This window comes from Oryx dammah, unplaced genomic scaffold (genome assembly GCF_014754425.2).
Source record: "Oryx dammah isolate SB20612 unplaced genomic scaffold, SCBI_Odam_1.1 HiC_scaffold_12, whole genome shotgun sequence".
Classification (NCBI taxonomy): Eukaryota; Metazoa; Chordata; class Mammalia; order Artiodactyla; family Bovidae; genus Oryx; species Oryx dammah.
The window spans coordinates 19,227,879-19,253,713 of record NW_024070196.1 but is presented as its reverse complement, the minus strand read 5'-3'; the positions used below and the strand labels follow the sequence as shown (position 1 = coordinate 19,253,713).

The 25,835-nt window shown below is 35.3% G+C and overlaps 1 protein-coding gene across 2 annotated transcripts in view; it reads right to left on the bottom strand.

Moving 5' to 3' along the window:
- Positions 1–25,835, bottom strand: part of SLC7A11 (solute carrier family 7 member 11) — a 341,695-nt gene that overhangs the window by 286,805 nt on the left and 29,055 nt on the right. For both annotated transcript variants that reach the window (XR_005722896.1, XM_040250500.1), the window contains exon 6: positions 24,849–24,893. Coding sequence is in view for 1 of the 2 variants with exons in the window: in XM_040250500.1 (XP_040106434.1) it covers positions 24,849–24,893 (45 nt within the window). In the remaining variant the exon portion in view is untranslated. The remainder of the gene's footprint in view (positions 1–24,848; positions 24,894–25,835) is intronic.

Sequence of the window (25,835 nt, the reverse complement as noted above, 5' to 3'; positions counted from 1 at the left end):
TTCTGTAATCACTTGAATTTCTGGATATTTCTAAAGCTGTTCTATAACTGGCATAAAATCTTCCGAGATTTATCTGAGTGAAAGTAAGTTTTGTACATTCCTCTGTGGATGTACCCACTGGGGACCACAAAACTCACTGGTCCCCAGGCATCTAAAATTGTTGTTGAGCCATGGAACTGGGCACGATGACAGTTCTGCTAAAACCTACTCTTGTGTATACTGGAATCTTCTACGAGAAGTGCTTGATTCTTTACATTTTTTTAATTTAAAAATCATTAATATTTTAATGCAAGTATTTGGCATTCAGGAGGAAGCAGGGACGGGAAAAAAGAGAAATTAAGAAGGGCAAGAACATTAGCATAAGCAAAATAGATAACCAGTGGGAAGTTGGGGCTTCCCCGATGGCTGGGTGGGTAAAGAATCAGTCTGCAACCCAGGCAACACAGGAGACACAGATTCGACCCCTGGGTGGAGAAGAGCCTCTGGAGAAGGAAATGGCAACCCACTTCAGTATTCATGTCTGGAAAATCCCATGGAGAGAGGAGCCTGGCTACAGTCCATGGGGTTACAAAGAGTCGGACAGGACCGAGTAGCTAAGCACTTTCCACTTAGTGGGAAGCAAAGTGTTGCTACATAACACAGGGAGCTCAACCTGGTGTTGATGCTCTGTAACAACCTACAGGGTGGGATGGGGTTGGGGGATGGAAGGGAAACTCAAGAGGGAAGGGACACACGCATACTTAGAGCTGATTCACGTTGTTGTATGGCAGATACCAACACAGCATTGTAAAGCAATTATCCTCCAATTAAACATTTAGAAAATAAAAATAAAAAAAGAAGGGCATGAAAACAGCAAACTTCTTAATATGAGATACAAATAAAAAGGAAAATAGGATTTTTCACAGAATTTTAAAATTTTTAGTAAAGTGTTTCTGTATAACTGAAAAAAAAGCATGACTGATGTCAATACAAAATATTTAATATTATAAACACTTTTTTTGCTTCTGAGTACATATTTTAGAATCATACATATTTCCCATTTTCTGTATAAGGACCCTGAGTGGACCTTGAAAGCCTTTCTCTAGATCTGACCCGGAAGTAACTCAAGCATGTCTTACTCATCCCTTTTTTGATCCACCAATTTAATTTTGAAGCATTACTCAGTTTATTACCACTGCTGTTAATTTTATCTCATTCCAAATATGTTACAAACCAAAAGATAAATAATAGTATATATCAAAGAAAATCTATATTTTTCATTCATGCGATTCTTCTTTCATACATTTTTACATAATTTCCTTGATTCTCTCCAGAGATGCCCTCTAGAATGGAAATGTAATATCTGGCTATGTGATTGCGGATGTTTCCAGCAGGGACTGTATTACAAAGAAGAGCTCTTGGATTGTTTTCCAGATTTGAACCAGATATATTACAGCTGACTGGAACCTGGTGCATTGCTTTGTATGTTTTCGGTGATTCTGTCCCATTGTCATTTACTGCTGTCATATCTCTATCATACACCGTGAGTGGGAACTGGACTGTTAATAACGCTATAAGGAAACTGCACTTGAGGAGACACAGCAAGTAGTTGGGAAGAAGGTAAGGGTTGTCACTGAAAGGAGAAAATGGAGCAAGAGGAAGAATATATTCAATAAACCTATTTCTAAACATTCTTAGGGGTCCACGGTTCACATTCTACCTTAATGACAATTTCTGGGCCAAGGCTGAACACAGTGATGTGACAAGCAGATTGTCACATAAAGGTACACAGTGATCCCACTGACTTCAAGGATTAAACACCTGTCCTCTGCTTCTTAACTGCACTCTGGCAAAGTTATGCATATTTTCACTGAGACGCTGTAAATTTCAATACCACTGATATCTAATCTAAATCTCACCATTTTCCATTGTGCACAGATGAAGAACTCCATAAACAAAAAGAAGACAGAGAAACCTGTAGGGAGATGTAAGAAATGAACAGAAACAGATTAAAAGACTGCAGGCTGAAGGAGGCTCAAGGAAAAACGTACACAGATACATGAAACAGAGAGAAAAGTGCAGCAAAACCACTCAGAAAAATGAACTAAAGTGGAAACTTATAATCAGAAACATAGGGTAATAAGCAATCAGAAGCATTAGTATAAGCATTTTCAGCCCTAACAACACTTGATTTTTTATCCCACTATTAGAATAAATTCATGCCTAAATAAAATTATTCAGCAAAATGTAAATAGCTTGAGAGTAAATTTTCATTTGCTTGAATTTCATATGAACAAAAAATTTGCATTGTCTGCATCTCATTTTTTCTCATTTTCTCAAGATTTAGAGTGTGTCTTCCAGATGTATTACAGTTATCCATATTTATCATGGATGAATGTAGAGATATTAGTAGGCAAGTTTGAGTGCACAAAAATAGAAACAAAATTGGTTTTTGATAAAATGTTAGCAAGTAAATAAATCAGAAGATAAAATATTTTAATAACAATAAATTACATTTTACACTAATGTTCAATTCTTATTTTTGTTATATTGTTTTTACAGTATACTTTTAAAAATATTATATGTTCCTTGGGATTTTCTGTAGTCTAAGGTGATGCAAACCATATTTTCAAAATAACCAAGTTCCTGAGATTCAGATGCATAAAGTTAAAGTGAGAGTTGCTCCGTCATGTCTGACTCCAGGCCAAAATACTGGAGTGGGTAGCCTTTCCCTTCTCCAGGGGATCTTCCCAACCCAGGGATCAAACCCAGGTCTCCTGCACTGCAGGCAGATTCTTTATCAGCTGAGCAACAAGGGAAACCCAAGAATACTGGAGTACATAGCCTATCCCCTCTCCTATGGATCTTCCCAACCCAGTAACCTAACTGGGATCTCCTGCAATGCAGGCGGATTCTTTACCAACTGAGCTATCAGGGAAGGCTCAGATACACATGGCTGAGAAAATGAACTACTCATCACAATTCTGTGTTCTTCTTTCCAAAGTAGCGCTTATTCCTGAGAAGCAGCTACCTAGACAGACATTTCCCAGACTCTCCAGTATCTAGGTGGGAGTGTGGCTCATTCATCCATGTTGACTGATGTGACTATTGCAGGCCAAGGTGGTTAAGAAGTAGGCTGCCTTGTCCACCCCTGCACCCGACCCCTACTTCCCTAGTTGCAGAGGATCTATACAGAGGTGAAACTACAACGTGGAAGAAGGAAACTGGGCCACAGAATCAATATGTGAAATAAAATCCACCCTCAGCCAGGGACACCAACAGTGGACTATTACATGATTTAAAAATTAAACTTTCGATTGTTTAAAGCCACTGAAAATCTGTGGCTCATTTGTTAAAGCAGCTAGCATTACCCTAACTAATAAGAGAATGAAGGACTTCATTTTATCAAGACTTTTTGTAGATCTCAGTGAATTAATTTATATGAGACAAAATGGGTCCTCATTAATTGTTATCTTACATTTTTTGTTTAGTAAGAGACTAGTATATGACATAAAGTCTTTAAAATAATGTCCCACATGACGAGAATAAATTAAAACATTTGAAAAAGTTAGAATAGTAAAAATTCTATTATTATTCCAACTTCCCAGAAACAGAGCAAACATAGACCCCACTGTTCATTCTTTTGAAATATAATATCCCCTGCACTTCTGAAAATTGCTACCAATCCAACAAAGATCAAAGTATAATTGTGGTTTTTTGACCAAGGACACACAATAAGATAATGCAATGTTTAATAAATATACTCTTACACTAAGAACAAGGTGATGTAAAATAAATATACCCACTTTGGCATAGTAAGTGGGAATTAAGAGTCAAAATTCCCTCGGGCCATTAACATGAGTCTCAGAAGGAACTGATAATATTTCTCCTACTATAAACCCATAAATCAAATTCAGTCACACTTCTGACCAGCTGCATGATAAGAAATGGAAGGTAAACATGGAGACAATGAACCACGACAAATGAACTACTGCTTCTACCACCAAAAACTGCCTTCAACATTTGTGACCAACAATGACAAGTCTAATTATTTGCAATCATTTTACTTTGATAACTGGCTTTCCAGTTGGGTGCTCTGGGAATCAGAATAGAATGCAGTCACTGGTAGGACTGGGCTTCCCAGGTGGCCCTAGTGGTATAGAATTCAGCTAATGATGCAAGAGACCTAAGAAATGCAGGTTTGATCCCTCAGTTGGGAATATCCCTTGGAGGAGGGTACAGCAACCCATTCCAGTATTCTTGCCTGGAGAATCCCATGAACAGAGGAGCCTGGAGGGCTACAGTCCATAGAATCTCATAGTGTCTGCTGCTGCTGCTGCTAAGTCACATCAGTCGTGTCTGACTCTGTGTGACCCCATAGACGGCAGCCCACCAGACTCCTCTGTCCCTGGGATTCTCCAGGCAAGAACACTGGAGTGGGTTGCCATTTCCTTCTCCAAGGCGTGAAAGTGAAAGGTGAAAGTGAAGTCACCCAGTCGTGTCCGACTCTTTGAGACACCATGGACTGTAGCCCACCAGGCTCCTCTGTCCATGGGATGCTCCAGGCAAGAGTACTGGAGTGGGGTGCCATTGCCTTCTCCCCTCATAGTGTCGGGCACTACTAAAGCAACTTAGCATACGTACATGCATAGACATACTAACTAATAGGTAAGTAGGCGAACCTATTCTCACTCACTTCAACCAGATCAGTCCTCTTTCACTTGTTCTATGTATTGATACACAACTGAAGTGATCCAGTGCTTTTGAATAGTTTTAACATCATTCCTTCAGATGCTACAAGTCAAATCATGTCTTTAGATAATTTTTGGACTCAAGACTGGCTTCCTATTAAAGGTATATGACTTGGTTTCATAAATCGCCTATCTATAAATGATTGCATATATGGATATATTTGATCCTAAAAGTTAAAATAATTTTTCATTGCCACAGATCCTACATATAGGTAATTAAGGGAAACATTTGTAGCAGGAAAGGTATAAAGTTGATAGGGGAACTAATAGTTATATCTTGACTTTAATCAAAATGGTAAATTCACAAGGCCAGGCTCCAGAGAACATGATACAGCAGCTTAATGGAGCCACAGAGAACGGTGAAGATGAGAAGGAAAAGAGCTGAGAGGTTAAGCACCTTGCCAGTTAAGAGAGATAATATGTCATTATTAAGAAAGTGATGATGAAGACTCCTGCGTGGAACAGTTGACAGCTCCCTGCAAAGGTCACAAAGGCCCCCAGAATGGCAGAACCTCCTGCAAGCTCCTCTCTGCTCTCCTTGGGCTTTCCCTTTACCAAGACTTGTATTCCCAGTAGAAATGGATATCGTCATCTTTTATCTTTCAGCTCAAAAGTTAAACCTTTTGAAAAATAAGCTTTTGTGCTTTATCTTGTATTTGCTAATGCCTTTTCTTAGATTGCAAGGATTCACAGGCAAGCTCTCTCCTTAGGGATACACTGTATTACAAAGTCCAACACAACATGCAATGGCTGAGGGGCCACCTGCCTCAGAAAGAGAAATGGTTCCCTCATTCACCCACCCTGGAATTTCCCTTCTCTTACATAGTCTCCCTTAGCCCTATCCTCGAATTCCTATAACCAAGAAAAGAAAAAAAATGTACATATACCATCGCAAATGTAAACTTTCTTTATGTAAAACCTTTTCTCTGAAGTTTTGCCTTTGATGTTTGTTTTAACTTGATTTCATAGAATTATGAAAAATTCTCTGGACTCCAGTCTGAAGGCTGGTTCAAGTCATGTTCCAGTCATTTGCAGGGACCTAGAAGATCATTGGACCTCTCCAGGCTTAAACTTCCTCCTTAAAGAGGGTGCTGAATTAATGGAATGCAGTGTCCATTTCACTTGGAAGACCATCATTTGATCACTTTAGCAAATAAAGCTGATTTGTAAAGACTGTTTAACAGAATCCTTTGAATACTCAGCTGAGCCCTTGCTCGTGTATCAGAGCATCCTAAGGAAATGCCTGCTTTTGCCTTGCTCTGTCATTTAAAGAAAAAAATAGGATACTAACTTTCAAACTCTTCTTCTGGGTCTTGAGATTATGATTCTATCCTCAATCAGGAATACCAGCACATTACAACTACCTATATTGTATCAGCCTGGCTGACCATTACAGAAAAGCATTTAAAGGCTAAGTGGTCTGTCCATTCTCCAAATTCTAAGACAGTGTTTATACATCAGGTCAGACCTCTGGATGCCACATTAAATGGACAATATTATCAAAGACATTTATATTTCATGCCTTTAGCTTTCATCAAAATGTTATTGCAAATATATTTTTAAAAAATTATATGAATCTTAGGAGGACATTTGTAATAACATTATTAAGGATATTGTCATTTGATCTATCAGAGTTGCTTATAAAAAAAGTTCATTGATTTCACCACTGTTTTTCAAATATCTTATTTATGCTAGACATTTGTTATAAGTAAAGTGATAAAGATATAAACTACAATAAAAAATTCATTCTCTTATGGAATCCAAAATTTGAACAGGATAAGACATGGAGCACCCCATCTCCCATCCTTCACATGCTGCCCCAGTCAGTCAGGCTCGGATTGAAATCTCTCCTTAGAGAAGCCTCCTCTCCATTTCAGAGTATGTCCCACAACCCCTGTACTCCTCATTCCCTACTATTTTCAATGTGAGGAAAACAAAACATTTTTAACTCCAACTGTCTTTGCAAATATCCTTGTATATCCACATTTACCAAATTCAACAGAGAAATTAAGGACATTCACCTGGGCACATCAAGTGTCCCACAAGCATTTGCTCTAAAACTCTAGGGCAAATATCTTCATGAGGAGCTGTCAGGACTCTGTCACTCTCAAGGATAATTTGGCTTTTTACGAACTTTGTAATCACATGTGGAAAGAGTTCCTGGACTATTTGGCCTCTATTATTTATTTGTTTATTTGCTTTTTATCAACCTGTTATTTTTGGACATGTTCTAAAAGAAATAGTTCATTTAATGAAGAGAAGATAACTACTTTGGATGTATAATGAGATTAAAAAACTTAGAAGTGTGTTTATAATTGTGATGGAAAGACTCAAAAAACTTAACAAATTTAAATTACTTCCAGCAAACTAAGCTATCGTTTTGACTCTTCCTTTTATATTATTTTTCACAGCTATGAGATAAATCTGTACAAACCTCCCAAAAGAAGACTTTAAAAAAATAAATAAATGGAAGCAATGAAGAGGAAAAAGGAAAAAAGTGTTAAGAGGCAGCTTTAACGAAAAAAGGAATGTTTATTCCACCCAAACCTCATGTGAATTCTAAATTATTAAATCTCTGCGAACACCGGATTTATGAACAGGATAACACAGACCCTAGCCAAAATCATTTTTAATAAAAAGCAGGAGGTTTCCTGAAGTTCATCTCAGATTTAATATCAAACACAGCAGCCACACATGAACGCTTCCCCATAAAACACGAACACAGCATGGCACTGTCAGCTGGCAACCACCGGCAGAGAGATAGCAGTACAAACAAACAGGGTGTCCAAACCGTGGCAGGGATCAGGGCTCGCAATCTAGAGGTAGCAGCCAATGGAAAGGGATCACAGACTGAAAAGATATCACTGAGGAAGGGAAAAGGCTCAAGGAAGGCTCACTTCCAAATACGTGATAGCAGCTGACTCACTCCCGGTCAAAGCACTGAGCTTCTTGATTGACTATTGGATTGAGAGAGCAACACGATTGTGTCTTGAGTTGATTTCTATGCATACATTTGGAACTGTACCAAATGAGTTGGAACCACCACGAGAAAATAAGTGCTAGAAATGACATAATTCAATACTGCATTCTCACTTTATAAGAAAAGTAGCAAGTGTCTAAGAGATACATTAAAAACATGATTCGAATATTTTCCCACAGATGTTTGGTTCAATGATAAGAAAGATGTCAAAGGAAAAACTTATTATTTCTAATATATGCTGCTTAGGAATTGTGTATATTGCCATGTTTATACTCTGTGTGGCAAAAGATTATTTCTCAGGAGTATAAATTGAACTAGTTGGATACATACATAATAATTACATTCTTTCATGTTTAATCCCTTACACGGTTGATTCAACAACTACAAGCATCATAAAGAAATAACTTGTGCATGCTTCCACTGAAATTTCTATTGATATTCTGGCATTTGGCATTTTGTTTAAAACTATTTCCGAACAGACACAATCATTACAAAAGGTGCTTTATCAGTCGAGATCAGGTGTTAAAAAAAGAAAGGCTAAAGGGGAAAAGATTAAGACTAATATTATTGGATGATAACTTGTAGGTTATTTTAATTAGTCAGCATTTTAAAAATCTAATAGAATAAAAAGAATAAGCCAACAATTAACCACAGTACACAGCAAAAGAAATTTCTAGACTATAAAGAATTTAGTCATATATGCAATGTGTGCGTGCTTAGTCACTCGTGTTCAACCCTTTGCAACCCTATGGACTGTCACTTACCAGGCTCCTCTGTCCATGGGATGCTCCAGGCAAGAATACTGGAGTGGGTTGCCATTTTCTTCTCTATGCATATATGCAGAAAATATCTTTATATAGTGCAAGTTATATCATGAGATAATATTACCAAAATAACTTGAAAAACCATGAGTTTTAAATTTCAAAGTACTGCATGGATTCTCTTCCTATGCACAGAAAGCTAAGAGTAGAAACTGTCTTAATACAAATCTGTTTTACCAATGTTGATTTATTTAGAGAAGAATACTGATTAAGGCTTCCTTTTCCTCTCAATTAAAAAAGCATTAAAACTTTCAATAATAAAAATCACATATTAATTTGTTGATATATCAATAAAGGAGATAAGTGAAACAGAATAGATGACCTTGAAATACAACCTAGTACATGACATAGAAGCTTAATATATAATAAGATAACTGTAGTAAATGTTATAAACTAAGTAAATATTATAAGCTAAAGGTAATATGACTGTTCAAGAAGTGATGGGATATTGGAATATTGGGGAAAAATCACGGATAGATGAATATGTTGGATGGATCACACTCGAAGAAATCCATTCCAGATAAGACAAAATGTTCAATGGAAAAAAATCAAGGAAAACAAACAAAACATGAGTGAGATTTAAATGATCTAGGATATAGAAACAGTTATGATATAAAAGCAATATACAGAAAAAAATTTTTAATGGTTACATTTAAACGTGCTGCTGCTGCAAGTCACGAGTCATGTCCAATTCTTTGAGACCCCATGGACTGTAGCCCACCAGGCTCCTCTGTCCATGGGATTCTCCAGGCAAGAATACTGGAGTGGGTTACCGTTTCCTCTTCCAGGGGATCTTCCCCACCCTGGGATCTAGCCAGCATCTCCTGTGTCTCCTGCACTGGCAGGCAGGTTCTTTACCATTAGTGCCAGATGGGAAGCCCCACATTTAAATGTAATAGATATTTAAACATTTTACTTATTAGTTACTATATTTAAATTCAAAGTTCTATAAGTGGAATCATAAAGAAAAATTTATTTATATGAAAAATTCATGAAATGTTTACCAAAAAAAAAGGAATATAAAGAATCAGTGCCCATGATATACAAAGAATTCTGCTGAATCATGACTATCCATGCCCCCAAGTGGCATCCACACAGCTACCTGACAAGGAAGAAGTATTAAGCATCTTGTGTGAAATGGAACTTCAAACAAGGAGGTTTAATTTTTGCTTTTCATTTAACAAAGATTTTTTATAAATAATGATACAATGCTGATTAAGTGTTCTTAATTATCACTATTGGGAAAGGAAATTGATATATGTACCCATTTTGGGAAGCAACTTGGTAATGCAAAAAGAGGCCTTTTAAAATTTCATTGCCTTTGACATAGTAAAAGGCTCTTTTATCAATCTTCCTAAGAAAATCATTGACTATGTACAAAGATTTATATATTAAATACATAAAAACAACATTATTAGACTAAGAAAAACTGGGAACATTTTCAATGCCTAAAAGAAAGAGTACACACTGATGCACCTACCCAGTAAAATATTACACCACCATTAAAAATGGTATTAGATTTTAAAGATCTAGGAAAATAATGAAATGACATGAAACTTAAAAAGTGAGCTAGATCTAGATGAAAAAAAGAGTTAAGCTTGACAAACAGCAAATCTAGATGGCAGAGAAGACTTCACAGTGTCTCCATACTGCTGCGGATGCAGCAATGAATGACACAGGAGAAACTGCCAATATATAAGCAACAAGTAAATACATACTAAAATGCCAAGGTTATGAAAAAAAATGCCTCTCTACATTTATCTCTACTAATACATGCATGGCACAAATATACACACAAATGGGGGAGAAACAAACTATCAATAACAACGAGTACTTACATTTGATCTAACCATGAGATGATAGCTGACTTTAATTTCCTTCTACATATTTTTTATATTCTAAAATGATCATCTATTATTTAAGATAAAAGGAGAGAGACTATAGACTGTTATTGAAAATACTATGAAAATCATAAAGTTTTACTTTGACATTTCCTGGTAGGGTACAGAAGATATAAAAAGAAATTTTCTGTTCTATCTCTTGACTAAATCATTTGACCACAACTACATATGGGAATTTGTGTCCTAGCCAGTTAAAAATGGAATAAACGAGGTGTGTTAGGAGAATTATGAGAACAAGATACTGGGTATTTTGTGTTCCTGGGTGCCCCTGGACTAGCCATGTGGAGTTGGGGAGGCCAGATTGAGAGGTGAGGTCTTCTGGGAGGAGTTGCTGTAGAAATGGCAACTATGCGCCAATAAAAATTAATTGAAAAAAAGAAATAACAACAGTGGGAACTGAATTAGCACTATCTTTTAAAGAACTGGAAACTGCTGTTCTGTTTAGTCACAGAGTTGCATCATAACTTTGACAGTTTGAAAGCACCTACATATTCAAGCAGAAGCTCTCTCCCTTGCTGCAGTTCAGAGTTCAGGTTGTGGCTTGGCAGAAAGGCAGTTTCATAGCCCAGACAGAGATATCACCAAGTTTAATTTGCAGCTCCATACTGCCCCCCATCTTTGCCACTGGATCCCCCTCTCCCTGGCAAGATCACATGGCATTATGAGGATCAGTAGCTAAATATATACATTTAAAACACATTTACCCTTTCCTCTATCAGACTCTGAGCAGCTAGAAAACAGTCTTTTTTAGAATCATGACCTCTTTTTGCTATCTATCTCATTCATTTCTTTTGTCATTTCCTGGCTCAAAGAAGAAAAAAAAATTAATCGTGTCTTCTATATCAATTTCTCTTTTGCCTGCCTCAGGCTAGAATAAAGGAAGTGAGATTTTTACTGTTTGACAATATCAATGCAGGGAAATTAAATATTGCCCCTCAGAGAGATTTCAGAACTCTTTCAAGAACTAGTCTATCTCTAAAGATTAGTTAGAGAAAAGTTTTTAAAAACCTAACCATTTCCTTATAATGGCCTAATATTTTAATATTTCCTATGCTGCCATCTATGGGGTCACACAGAGTCGGACATGACTGAAGCGACTTAGCAGCAGCAGCAGCAATCATCAAGTTTCTGTTTTGATTTTGTAATTAAAAGACCTTCAATAAACGACCTGGAAGAGGATGCTTAATTCAAGTAGTCTGGGACTTCTTTCATTAAGTGTGTGAATAACAGTTTTAGAAAGTCGAATACAGGTAAATGTTAATATTTTTGAAAAGCAGTTTTGTTCTCTTCTCAAATGACATACAAGTGATTCCTAATGATTATATTCTCCCTGTAACTGTTAACAATTTCAAGGCTACAATCTTGCCCTATCCATCTCTCTTAGATTTGTATTCAACCATCATTGCTGCTGCTGCTGCTGCTAAGTCGCTTCAGTCGTGTCTGACTCTTAGCGACCCCGTGGACTGCAGCCCACCAGGCTCCTCCATCCATGGGAGTTTCCAGGCAAGAGTACTGGAGTGTGGTGCCTTTGCCTTCTCCAATTCAAACTCATTACGTTTTTAGAAAGAGGATGGAAAGGGATCAAGACTGAAACTCCTAAATACAAGCAAATTAATCCACCAATCCAACAATTGACTTCAACTGTTTTATCTTTATAAGGAAAGGGTTGAAAAATTTCATGGCTACTTTCCTTCTGGTTCTAACATCCCAAGCCTTTGTGGTTTATTTTTTCAAGGTCAAGTGGTTTATTTTTTCAAGGTAAATTTCAATGTGTTGTTAATTGTGACAGTGAGTTAGTCTAATAAACTGGGCCACAACAATGCCAGTGTGTGAATGGAAGCAGGTAAATGGGTAGAGAACTATTTTTACACAGAGGTAACGTGAAAATTGAAACAATATAGCCCTTTAGAGATATTATTATATGCTTTGCAATCTATCGTTGAATGAATGACCTTGACTGTACAATATTGGAAAAGAAGAAAAAATGACATCATGAAAGGCCAAAAGGAGAAATGCTTTAGATGAATGGGACAGCAGATGCCTATAAAAAGCTCAGTGTGATAGGTAACCTACCAGGTTCTGGAAACAACTCAGTTTAAAAAATCATGCATTATAATCATTACTCTGTTTCTTATTTTATGGTACATGATTATATTATAAGCTTTACTTTTTCACATATTATGAAATATTTTATTGTTTTGCCATAGACTTAATTTCATAAATTATCTTCCATATAATATAGTATATCTTGCCATATAAAATATATGGTGACTTTGATGGTAAAGAATCCACCTGCAATGCAGGAGACTTGGGTTTGATCCCTGGGTTGGGAAGATGTCCTGGAGAAGGGAATGGCAACCCACTCCAGTACTCTTGCCTGGGAATCCCATGGACACAGGATTCTGGGGGCTACAATCCAGAGGGTTGCAAAGAGTTGGACACGGCTGAGCAATTAAGCACTGCATTCTCAACAAATTTGCATTAGTAATGATTATTGTTAAGCTTTTGATACTTCTATCTGTCACATGTTTATAATTTTAAGAGAGGAAGAAAGAATACCTAAAAGCGGGGTATGAAAACATGGTACAGTAGTAAATAGTTGCGAGAATCATCTGATGTTTAAAAGTGATGAGCTAGTCTCCTTAGAAAACCAATGAAATACTATATGTCTTTGAAAAACAGCCTCCAATCCCAGAGATCAGAAAAGCCTAACTCTGAGACTGAGATAATTTCTGCTTCCCATGGCAAAGCACTTCAAACAAAGGTGTCTTTTACCTTGTCATAATGGATTGCAAACCCAAAAATTAAGCATTGCAGAAGAAAAAAAAATACTGTGCCCAAGTTTACAAATCCTGATCTGATAACCCTTACTGGATTACAAAAGAGTTGATGACATGATGTTTGATGATAACAATAAAAAGTGGCCTATCATTAAATAAGCATCTACTATGATCAAAGTAATGTCAGACACATCAGTAAATTGTTTCTGATTATCACCAAAACTTTGCAAGATAAGCATACGAATACCCACTGAACAGCTGAGTAGAAGAATGAATATACATTTTTGAAAGTCTACAAAAAAACCTCTCATTTCTTAGGTAGGAAGCATAAAATCCTAAATAAATCAATAATTTTAACCTAATTATTGTAAATGTCTAACACTTAAGATAATAGAGCTTATCATATATGTGATGCAATTAGTAAACAGATCCAGGGCTCATCATCACATTTTACTGATCATCCTAACAAGTGTATTAATATCTTTATTCCTCTTGGCACACTCCACATATCATAAGATCCTATGGTTAAGGTAGTCCCAATGAGTCAGTTTTCAAAGCTTGTATCTCACCCTAGATCTTCAGGTCTGATAAATTCTCACATTGGGATGAGGGTGGATGCCAATCTGTCTTTATTACCCCCAAATGTCCACCCAAACGTCTTACCATTTTCTAAAGTAACTCAAACACTTTAGTCCTGTCCAATCTCCCAATCATTATGTGATCTAGAAACTGGTCACAGTTGACAATTTTTCTTCCTCAGAGAGGTCTCATAAATTTCATCCCTTGGCCATGCTCCCCAAATACCTTCTACTTGTTAAACTAGGTACTTGCATGTCATCTACAAGAATCACAGAACATACTGGCGTTGACAGAAAATTCAAGATTCGCTATGCTACCCTTCCTTCTTTGCACTGAGACATCAAAGGCTCGGCGAAGATAGAGGCTGTGGCCACAGACACAAAATTAAGTATCTCCAGAACCAGACTCCTCATCACTTATTTCAAGTGCAGAGCTTTTTCTACACCAATGTGAATCTCACTATGCCTGGCAATGCTAACTGCCTCCCAGCCCAACTCTTGTCCTGTACTGATACTGCTATTTCCTTGCCTCCTTACACTCGTTTCCCCTAGAATCCAAATGTTTGAATGTCAGATTTTTTAAACCCATCTTATTTAAATACTTCCAAACTCTGATACAGGATTTTTTTTTCCTTTCCAACTATTTTTTTAATAAAAAGATAATTATTTTACAATATTGTGATTTCTATTCGACCTTAAAAATCTAACTAAGGATTTCTGGATTTCATCTATCTTCCTAGTATGTGACACCTTCCCCAATAATATAGACCTGTGATGCAGTAGAAAGCATTGGTTCCTATATATTCAGTAATCTAAAAAGAGAATCTTTATATTATGGAACTGGAAGCAAGTTTAGGCAATGGTTTCTCTGATTTTTTTCAACCTGAATATCTAAATCATTGTGGCTAAATGATAACCCGTTTAGCTTGATTTTGATAATTCTAATGCCTAATCAAATTCTCTTTGTTTCAACACATACCAATAGAAATTTATTCTAAAATGAACCCTATTCTCATTTAATTTAGCTTCACTTGCTCTTTTATTGGTATGGAGAATAAATGACACCATTTTTTTCATTAAAAAAGACAATTCTATATTTTTTAGGAGAGTTATATGTAGACTATGCTGATTCACTCTTTTTCTCTAAGTAGTTTGTTTAGTCCATATCTTTAGGCTTGGGCAGTAATGATAGAATTTTCTGCCACGTTTTCTTCCACCTTGTCTGACTCTCGCAATGGTTCAATTCCAGGACACAACTACCTTTTCTAAGATACATATAGCTGCTTCACTTCAATGTACAGCAGAAACGAAAACAACATTGTAAAGCTCTAATGTTGTAAATTGTACTCCAATAAAAATAAATCATATAAAAGAAGAATGAAATGTGATTTCTTCACCTGGAATTCTCTTCAAACTGTATATATGTCACAAAAAGAAAATCCACCAAACATGCCACCAGGGTCATCCTACCCAAACACTGCTTCATGTACACCAAAAACATTCAACATACCCCCACCCACCCCATCCCATAGGGCTCCTAGATCAGGTCCTCAATTTTTGTAATGGAGGATAAAGCTCACCTGATGCCAGCACCCACGTATTAACTACCACTGTGTCTTCTTATCCATCTTCACAATCCTTTGCTTTAGCTAAAGGAGTCCACACAATATTCCCTAAAACCACCAAACAGCTCCATGGTTCTGTGCATGCCCATCCCCTATCAGAGATGCCTTCACTTCTCTATTCTAACCTTCCAGGTTCTGCCCTTCTCCAAACTTCCTCTTTCAGAGCCAAGTTACATCCTTGAAGTGAAGTGAAGTCATTCAGTCCTGTCCAACTCTTTGCGACCCCGTGGACTGTAGCCCGCCAGGCTCCTCTGTCCTTGGGATTCTCCAAGCAAGAATACTGAAGTAGGTTGCCATTTCCTTCTCCAGGGGATCTTCCCAACCCAGGGATTGAACCCGGGTCTCCTGCACTGCAGGCAGATGCTTTATCCTCTGAGTCACCAGGGAAGCATCAGGCATTACACCATCACCCTGCACACCCATGGGTCACATCTGTTTTGTCTCCAAGGAGAATAGCTGGTATTTGAGAAAAACTCTGATGGATGGACCTAGAGATTATAATACTAAGCAAAGTAAGACAGAAAGAGAAAAATACCAGGATATCGCTTATATACAGAATCTAAAATATGACACAAATGAGTCTACCTATGGAATAGACTCACAGACATAAGAAACAGATATGTGCTTGTCAAGGGGGAAGGGGGAGGAGGGGGGTGAATTAAGAGTTTGGGACTAGTAGATGCAAACTATTATATATAGAGTGAATAAACAACAAGGTCCTACTGTATAGCACAGGGAACTATATACAATTTTCTGTAATAAACCATAATGAAAAGCATATTAAAAAGAATTATATATATATATATATATGTATGTATACTTATATAACGGAATCACTTTTGCTGTATACCAGAAACTAACACAACGTTGTAAATCAACTATACTTGAATCTAAAAAAAAGAAAAGAAAAGCTCTGGAGCCAGAGAAATAGTCCATTATTATATCAAACATGGATTATATTCCTAGTCTTGTCATGTGCTAATTACATGGCCATGAGACACTACTTCACTTCTATGTGCTTTTTCAACTGAAGAATGGAAATAAGACACATTATATTGTTAAAAATAGTGAAGTGTTACCCTGAAGTAATCTATCTATTACTTAGATAACAAGTATCATATTTTCAATAATTCATTTTTAAATTAGGTGAACATTCACACACACACACACAAACACCTTTCAGGGCTAAACTAGCACTTGTGTTCTCCTATTTTGTGTCAACTCCATAGTTTCCTTTCTGGAAATAAAAATTTCAGTACATGATACCAGCCACTCAGATCAAGAACATGTTTGTCAGATTTCACAAAGGAGTTTCTTGGGAAGAGAGGGAACCTAAAAATAGGTGACTGCACTGGAAATACAAATAGTCCATCCATTATAGCAATACCATTGGCCAATGGAGTGAAGAGGACAGTATGGGTGTGGTATGCAAATATTTGGTTCAGATGGGGAAAAAAAAAAAAAAAACCTGCCAAGAAATTCATTCTGATTAAGATGCATGAGCTTATTACCACCTGAGGGAGGTTAGAAACTATTAAATAAAAAGCAGTTCTCATCATCTTCTGAACCCTTTAACTACTAATAATTGGGCACTTTGCTGATGGTGCAGAACAACTTTTCAAGCTGATTAATAGGTCATGTGTGTTGAAAAGGCACCTTTGTTCATAAAACAATTATGCTAATCCTCTAATTTTTTCCAAAGATTATGAAGTATTCTAATCTTTGAAGAATATAGGTTTGAGTTGCAAATGGTGTTTGTATATTACTTGTCAGGCTCTTTAACATTTTTTATTTTCACATATTTTATCCTTACAACCCCATGGGAACTGCAATATAGGGATTAATACCCTCTATTTAAAGGGGGGTTAATAAAGATTCAGAAGCAATTTAGAGGTCTGCCCAAGGTGAAACATCTCATTAAGAGGAGACAGCATTAGAATTTTTATTCCCTGAGCAAACGCTATTTTCAAAGATTCAGTAAGTAAATATTTTTATAGTTCATAAAACTGAAGGAAATGTTGCTTAACTGGAAAGTCTCAACTTTACTGGGTTCATTTTAGATGTTTACATTATTGGAATACAATTTTAGCTTACACCTATACAAATTCAAAAGTTGCTCATTTTCCTGAGTAGATTGATAAGCCGAGTCAATGTTTGAATATGACTAAAACAAAATTGTCAAAATTATTTCAGTGCATGGCAAGCACACAGCTAGTGGCCTAGATACATCTTGTTTCTTCCCATGACAAACAATATGGGATATCAATCTATTTTTGTGAGAATCTTAAACACTGTTTAACGAATGAATGAATACCATGCAGCAGTTCAAGAACTAGATATTAGTGTTCTAAGAAGTTCTTACCTAGTATAGTCCAGAATGTAAGATCTAGTTATGAGCCATCTTTTGAGTACAATCATTGATTTTCAAATCCAGGCATAGAGAAGGGTAGCTTATTTGCATAAAGCAGAATACTGATGAATGGAGCTCCTGGAATGTTGAACTCAAAAGCAGGAGACAATCTAGTGACCAACATTACTTCTAATTGCAGAAGGTATTTCCTTTCAGATAAGAGGATTCTAACTCTGTAACATCTAGTGTTTGAGGAATTAAATGATATTTGAAAGTGTTGGTGACTTAGTCATGTCCAACTCTGCGACCCCATGCACAGGTGCCCCCCTGGCTCCTCTGTCCATAGAATTCTTCAGGCAAGAATACTGGAGTGGGTTGTCATTTCCTACTCTAGGGGGCATTTCTGATCCGGGGGTCAAACCTGGGTCTCCCTGCATTGCTGGTTAATTCTTTACTGTCTTGAGCCACCAGGGAAGTCCCCAAAGGACATTCTTGTTGTACCTAATAAAGTCAAGACATTTGGTCCACCCTATTTATGCCAGCCAGTCAACAATTTATCAACGTTTGAAATGCTTATAGAAATTAGCATGTTGATAATCAACAGATGCAAGTAAAAAATATTGGTAGCCCAGTTCAAAAAGGCTACAGTAAGTTTCCCAATATTTCTTATATGAATTATATCTGTTTAAAGATATGGAAGAGATTCATATTTGGTAAAGCATTAGATTAGATAGCATGCAAAGTCCCCCTCTAGTTCTGAAATTCTTTGATTCTATTCATCACACCACTTGCAGTCTCTTGTTTTACATATAATTAATGGGAACAAAAACATGAGGTAGAACCTCCACTATTGCTCCTAAAACATAAGTTTACGGATTTAGACTCAAAATATAAACTTCAAAAAAGTTAAAATTCAAATTTAGAGACAACTAAAATGAAAGGACCTAAAACAGTCAAAAGCATTCACCTTCAGATTTTTGCCTCATAATAGTGTTAGAATCCTAAAAATTAAAAAATTTTAAATATCTTCCATAAAGCACATGAAGGATTAATATCTGTCTTCTTTGATTACTGCTTGATAAAATATTATAACATAATCCTGTAATTTCTGCACCACTTATTTGACACTTTAGCCTTACATGAACAAACTGAGTTTGAGCCAAATGTACTTTTTATGCATATGTGAAGCTGAGAAATGCACAAATTGTGATCGCAGGGTACATCAACCTCATGTTCCATTAGAGAGAAATTTTTAGACAGCACAAAGGCAAGGAAGGGTGACTTGGTGACCTTGTTCTCTGAACACAGAATCATCTCTTCTCTGTGTTATTTGTACAAATCCTGATCTTTTGTCTGCCTCAGTGGCTCAACCAGCATAATTATCCTCCTACTCTGAAAATAGTTAAAAATACATCTGCCAAACTTTTTATATATATTTCCAGAAGAAATACATAAAGTAGAATGATTTCAATTTAGGTTTCAATTATTTCAACAACTGAAGAGAAATACTGTCACATATTAAAATAATCCTAGCAATGCTCTATTGCCATTAATAAAGAGATGCCTCACTTTGCCAAAGAAATCTTTGTAAACTTGGGTATAAATTCAATTTTACAAATTAGCTTCATTAGGAGACATCATGTCTAAGGAGCTCATATGGCAAAGACTTTTACAAATTAATTCTGCTTAATAATCTGTATTTTTCTAGATACATTTACCTACAATGAGGTAATTTTCTGTGAAAATTAGTTTACATATCTTAAGAGCATATAACATTTGAGTATTTATAAAAGACACCTTGGGAATACTCTAAGAATGAAAATAATATTATTTTTTGATGTCAAAAAGATCACAAAACAATATTACTATAATCTGTGCATATAAACATTATATGTTATTTTCTAGCAACTATTACATTAGAAAGTTAGAAAGCATTTAAGAAAACTTGTCTTTCATAGAAAATTACATCCTTTAAATGCCAAAATGCAAGATAAAAGATTTGAAGTCAACTTTTAATGTTTTATCAGGCAATTTTGCTTCAGCATATTTGGACAATTTTTAAATTGCTTCGTTTTGCTATGATTTTAATCATATTAACAGTTTCATATGTCCTATAAGCAATAGGCATATAAAATCATAAAATATTATTAACAAATGCCTTTACTCTGGCTTACTACACATCAATAAGGATAAAAACATACATACTAAGAATTTAAGACTGCATCATTTGAACTGAATGTAAATAACATGGTTATGGACCATTTATGAACCACTCTGATCGATCCCAGGACCTTAAAGGTCTTTGGGCATTTTTCCCAAACCAAATTTCTCCTCTTCTAAATTATCATTGCTATAAGGTGTGATGACTTTCAGGCATCAATTAATACAAATTGAAAGCAGGCAAAGTATTAATTAAACTTGACACTCTGATTATTTAAACCTTCTATTAAAGCTGATTAATCATAGCATGTTGATAGCCTGCTCTTCAATAATGACAGATGATATCAAGGCTTACTGACTTCCTTCAAGTCTACTGTTTCCAGCTCTTCAGAACAGAAGGAATAAATGAAGTGAAAAGAACACTGGAACAAGTCGACTAATCTCAGACCCCCAAGGTCAAACTAAAGCAATCCATTTCTTGGCTTTCATCAGCACAAGACATGATTTATCCATCTGAAAGCAGGATTACAAACATTATACATCTCAATGATATGTTCTTTGCACCATGTAACTTTTTGAACAATGATAGATTGCACAGTTGCCAGAAAAGTAATGTCACGAAGCAAAAACTCATTATATTTTCAAATAAAAACATTTCGATTTTTAAGAACAACTATACACATTAACAATTATTACTATTGCACACTTCATTTGGGGAGAAAATATCATTTTAAAATTCAGATATTTCTTGGGATTATATATCACCTTTATGGTCCAAACTTTGGACATTTGTGCTCCTCAAAATATGACTCTTACTCTAATATTTATTGTTTGTGGAGCCAGTTACCATGTTATAAACAATTACTAAATGAAATAATTTTATATTACTACAAAATTTTAATGATAATCACTGTGTTTTCACATAAAAATATTTAATAACTCCTAAATGATAACTCCTTCCATAGAGCCAAAGCCACTTTTAGAGAAGAAAATATAAATTATAAGAAACACCATGGAAACATTTTTTAGCACTACAAATATAATCATATAACAGGAATTTTGCCCCAAATTTTAGTATTTTATAAGCTTTAAAGAATAAATGAGACTTAAGAAAGAAGTCATGCGCTATTTGGATTCCGTTATTAAGATTCCATTAATTTCCCAGTTTCTCTCTCATTTGCTACATTAAGGAACTGTTCTATAAGTCGTAGTCATAAGAGCAGTTCAGGAATTATTCCATAGAGCAATGTTAGTTAATTTGAAAGATTTCCACTGAAATTAAATTATATGTAAAGGGTAACTAATTGCGATCATGAAACCTTATTCTACATTCTATATATTTTAAATCACATCACTATTTTCACTGATCTAAATTAATGATCTCTTTTTCTATCAGGTCACAATTTTAGAGAAATTATGCTGCCTAGGTGAAGAGGACAGTAAAAAGTATTGTATCTCCAGCTGATGATTCATTTCACCAGCTGCCAGAATGCTGCCCATTACAGCACACCCGTGACTGATTGGGAAGCATATTTATCTTGGCACATCACAAAGGAGATGGAATAATAATTATTCTCCCTTGTAACTAAAGGTATTTGGGAGTTGTGTCTCCCTACAAAATAATACAAATTACACAGCTGGATGAAGTCTGCATAATTTTACCATCTGTTCTCTATATTCAACCATCAATATTTCCCAAAGCAGTCTGTTTGTTTTTTTTTTTTTAAATATGAGTTTTAAAAGACTTGGATTACCTGTCAACATTTCAGAGGATTATTATTTTTAAAATTAATGCATTGAATATTGGTTGATAAATACATATTACAAATTAATACTTTCCATTAGGTACTTTCCATAGTACTTTTTATTAAGGGGATTCTGCGGACTTCTCATATTCTGATTCTGAGAAAATAAATGTGTTGTCTGAGTTTTACAAAGAATCTTCCATGCAAAAAAGGAATATCTGAGTACCTAACATAAAAGAACAGAAAGAAATCAGAGGTTTCTTTCTTCAGCTGAAGTCTTCGCAGTTACTCATCATCCTAAGATAAAAATCTAGGGATCTGTACTCTCTCCTAAAAAGTTCCTTAGTTTAAGAGCTTAAAATGTAATTTCAAATTAAAAATATTCTAGGAAGAGTTAATGAAATTTGCAGAATCATAATTTGCAATAAAAGACAATATTTCATCCAGTGTAACCAGTGATAACAACCTTAGTCTTATGCAACAAGTTTCAATATGGTATGAAATAATCTTTTTGTATTTCCTTCAAAAACACCAGCGAAAAAGAATTGCTTAGGATATTGAAAACTAGAAAACATTCTTATGGGAGTAACATTTTACCTTGTTCCAAAAGTAAGAATATAAAAATATTAGCAACAACCAACTGTGTGGAGATTAAAAACAACAGTCACTAATCTACATTATTTATACATATCAACTCATTACCATAATCCAATAAGGCACATGCTATTATTATGATTACTTTTTGATACGAGGAAATCTCTTTGCAATAACAATGATGATGATGAAAAATCACTGAACCAATACATCAAAGTTTTTAGTATTTGTATATATATTGATCGTGGACATTATCTATGTGTGAAACTAAGGCTCTTTGAGAAAAAGAAAAGGGGAGAAAGAGAATCCTTGACTGGCATCTCTCTCTGACAGAATACATCAAAAATTCATTCCAAGCTAATAATGGCATAAATAGTCTTGAATATGCTTAATATGCACAATAGTATTATTGTACATGCTGAAAACAAAACCTATGCCTGAATTATTAAATAACATTAAAAAAGAATATGAATTATCTCCATGCCACTGAGGTACCATGTCATAAATGTTATATTATGGGTTCACATCCAAACCTATGGTTTGCCCTTGTTTTCAGAAGAAATTGTCTCTGATAATGGATTTTAGCAATAGGCCTCTCAAAATGTTTTTAGACTTAAAAGAGACAGCCATAAACCATAGCTATCTCTTTAACACAGAGCAAATTCAATAAACACTTTACATGAAACCTAGTAAGAGAAGTCTTTTCTCCACATTGCCACTTACACACTAATTATTTAAAAAACAACAACAAAGCAACCTATTTATCTCTGCAATCAATAGATTTAGAGTCAAAATGTAGTTTATCATTTCAGAGTAATGCTAGAAAGAACTAGTTTCTGGTAAATGTATGTTCTCTGCCACAGTTCTAGTTATAAAGATAAAAAGATTGCTATAAATTTATGTTTCTCAATAAAAGAATCTTTTCATATGTTTAAATTTGCATAAAGGCTTACATCAGATAGTATGAAATACTGTTTTAACCTCAACTGCTGGGTCGGGAAGATCCCCTGGAGAAGAGCATGGCAACCCACTCCAGTATTCTTGCCTGGAGAATCCCATGGACAGAGAAGACTGTCAGGCTACAGTCCATAGGGTTGCAGAGTCAGACATAACTAAACTGACTTAGCATGCACACACGCTGGTTTATGTGTCCAAAATTCTGACAGCTCTGGTACTTGGCCAGATTTAATCAGCTTCCAATATACTTGCCACCAGAACTTTAGTCTCCCTTCATTTGAACTGTCAACCCTTAGGCATGTTCTCTGAAGTCCAGGTTACTTCATACTGACTCACCTTTGTACTTGTTTCACTTTCTTCAAAGTCTGTCCCTTCCTCTCCCTTTATCTTCCTTTCTCTCTCCTTTATTACCTAAGGAACACCTGGGGCTTCTCTGGTGGCTCAGTGGTAAAGAAGATGCCTGCCAGTGCAGGAGACACGAGTTCAATCCCCAGGTCTGGAAGATCTCCTGGAGAAGGAAATGGCAGCCCACTCCAGTATTTTTGCCTGGAGAATTCCATGGACAGAGGAGCCTGGCGGGCTGCAGTCCACGAGGTCACAGAGGATTCGGACACGACTTAACAACAACACAACACGGATCACCAGCTCATCGTCTGAGTCTCTGTATAAGCAACATCTCTCTAGATAATATTTCCTCCTTTCATCTCTGTCAGACTGAGAAAATAATCTACTGTGGTACCAATCACACCATGTTACAGTTATTTGATTATATATTTGACTCAATGACTAGACAATAGAATCTTGAATGCAAGTCCTATTCATCATGTAAGATGATGCACAATAGTTGGAACAGGGTAGATATTTAATAAAAGTCAGATGAATTAAATAGCTTCAAAATGCTGTCTTTATTTAACACTGTACTACTTAAATTGTCCTTCTTTTGACTTTCTGGCCATAGATTATGTGATTTTTCCTATATAAAGTCCATTTTTATACAAATCATAAAAATTCATTTTTCAAAGTTCTCGATTAAAAATAATTCATTTATATATGTTCATTGGAACATATATAAACTATCATGCCACCTAATTATAAAAGGGTGATTTTTATCAACAATAAAGAGTAAAAGCAGTCATCCAGCTCCTCAGATTTACAATTTCCTATGATAGTCTACAGCTATTTACAGGCTTTCATAACTACTTGTTCATTAATTACATCATTCTCCTTAATTGGATAGTTATGAAAAAAAATTCACATGAATACTAGAAACACTCAAGTTTTGGAGTTCACAAATTATGGAACATTTGTGAGCAGCCAAGAGTCCATTTTAAGTTGTATGTATATTTTTAAGAAATGAATTACCTAAAATATAAATCTATTCTTTTATGCTTTCAGGTAATCAGACAATTCAAATATTGGCTGTGGAATACACAATAAAGTTATTTACATCTAACTTATGATAAAATCAAGTACATTTTTCTGCACAAGACCCTGATGATGATGATGAGAAAGCTAATGATGATGATGAGAAAGCCCCCGCTGAATTCCTTCTTTAGTCCTACTTTTTAACCATATAACCTTACATTTTATTCCTTATAAATATTTCACAGTAAACATAACTACTTACTTTTCAGGATTTTCTACTTCTTCAGTAACAAAGTTGAGATAAAACCTAAAAAGACATACATAAGTTACAAACTATTAATAAACTTTATGATCCCCATCCAAAGTTTCACATTTTAAATATTTATAATCAAACTCAGATTTATAAAAACTTTATAAACAAATAACCTAAGATGAAATTCTCCAACACTAAATGCTCCTGCATTTTATTTTTCTATTAAACAGTATTTATGGAGTTCTTTTCTATTTCTTAATTTTTTATGGAGGTATAACATGAACAGCAAACTGATTAGTAAACAGTGAACAAATCTTAATGTATAAACATGTAAACAGTAAATGTGTAAATATGTATAATGTATAAACAGCAAACAAATCTCAACGTATAATGATAAATTTTTATTTATTTATACACCTACACAACCAAAACAAAGATCAAAACATAAAACATTTCTAGTACCCTAGAAGGTTCCCTCAAGGCCCTTTGCAATCATCTCTTTCACCCTCCTATAAACGCAACTACTATTCTGATTTCTATCACTATAGATTTTAGTTTTGCTCATCTCAATACAATAGACTAATAATATCTGCTTGTATAACTATTATACAATATTTATTCCTTTGTGTCTGGTTTTGTTTTTTTTTTTTTTTTTTGCTGGACTTTATATCTGTTGGTTCTCATCCATGTTATTGTATTTAGCAGCATTTCATCATTCTTTATTTTTGCTTTTCGTTGTATGACTGTAACACCAATAGAGTCAACCACTGATGGGTATTCGAATTATTTCTAATTTATAGCTATTATGAATATGGATACCATAAAAATACGCTTGTGCATGTCCTTTTGGGGACCATGCAATCATTTCTCTTGTGCATATACTCAGAATATGATCACTGAATCATAGGTTAGATACATGCTTATTATTAAATTATTATTTTTTTTTTTACCATTTTTGGATTCCTAATTGCATTCCAGCAATATATGAGATTATTA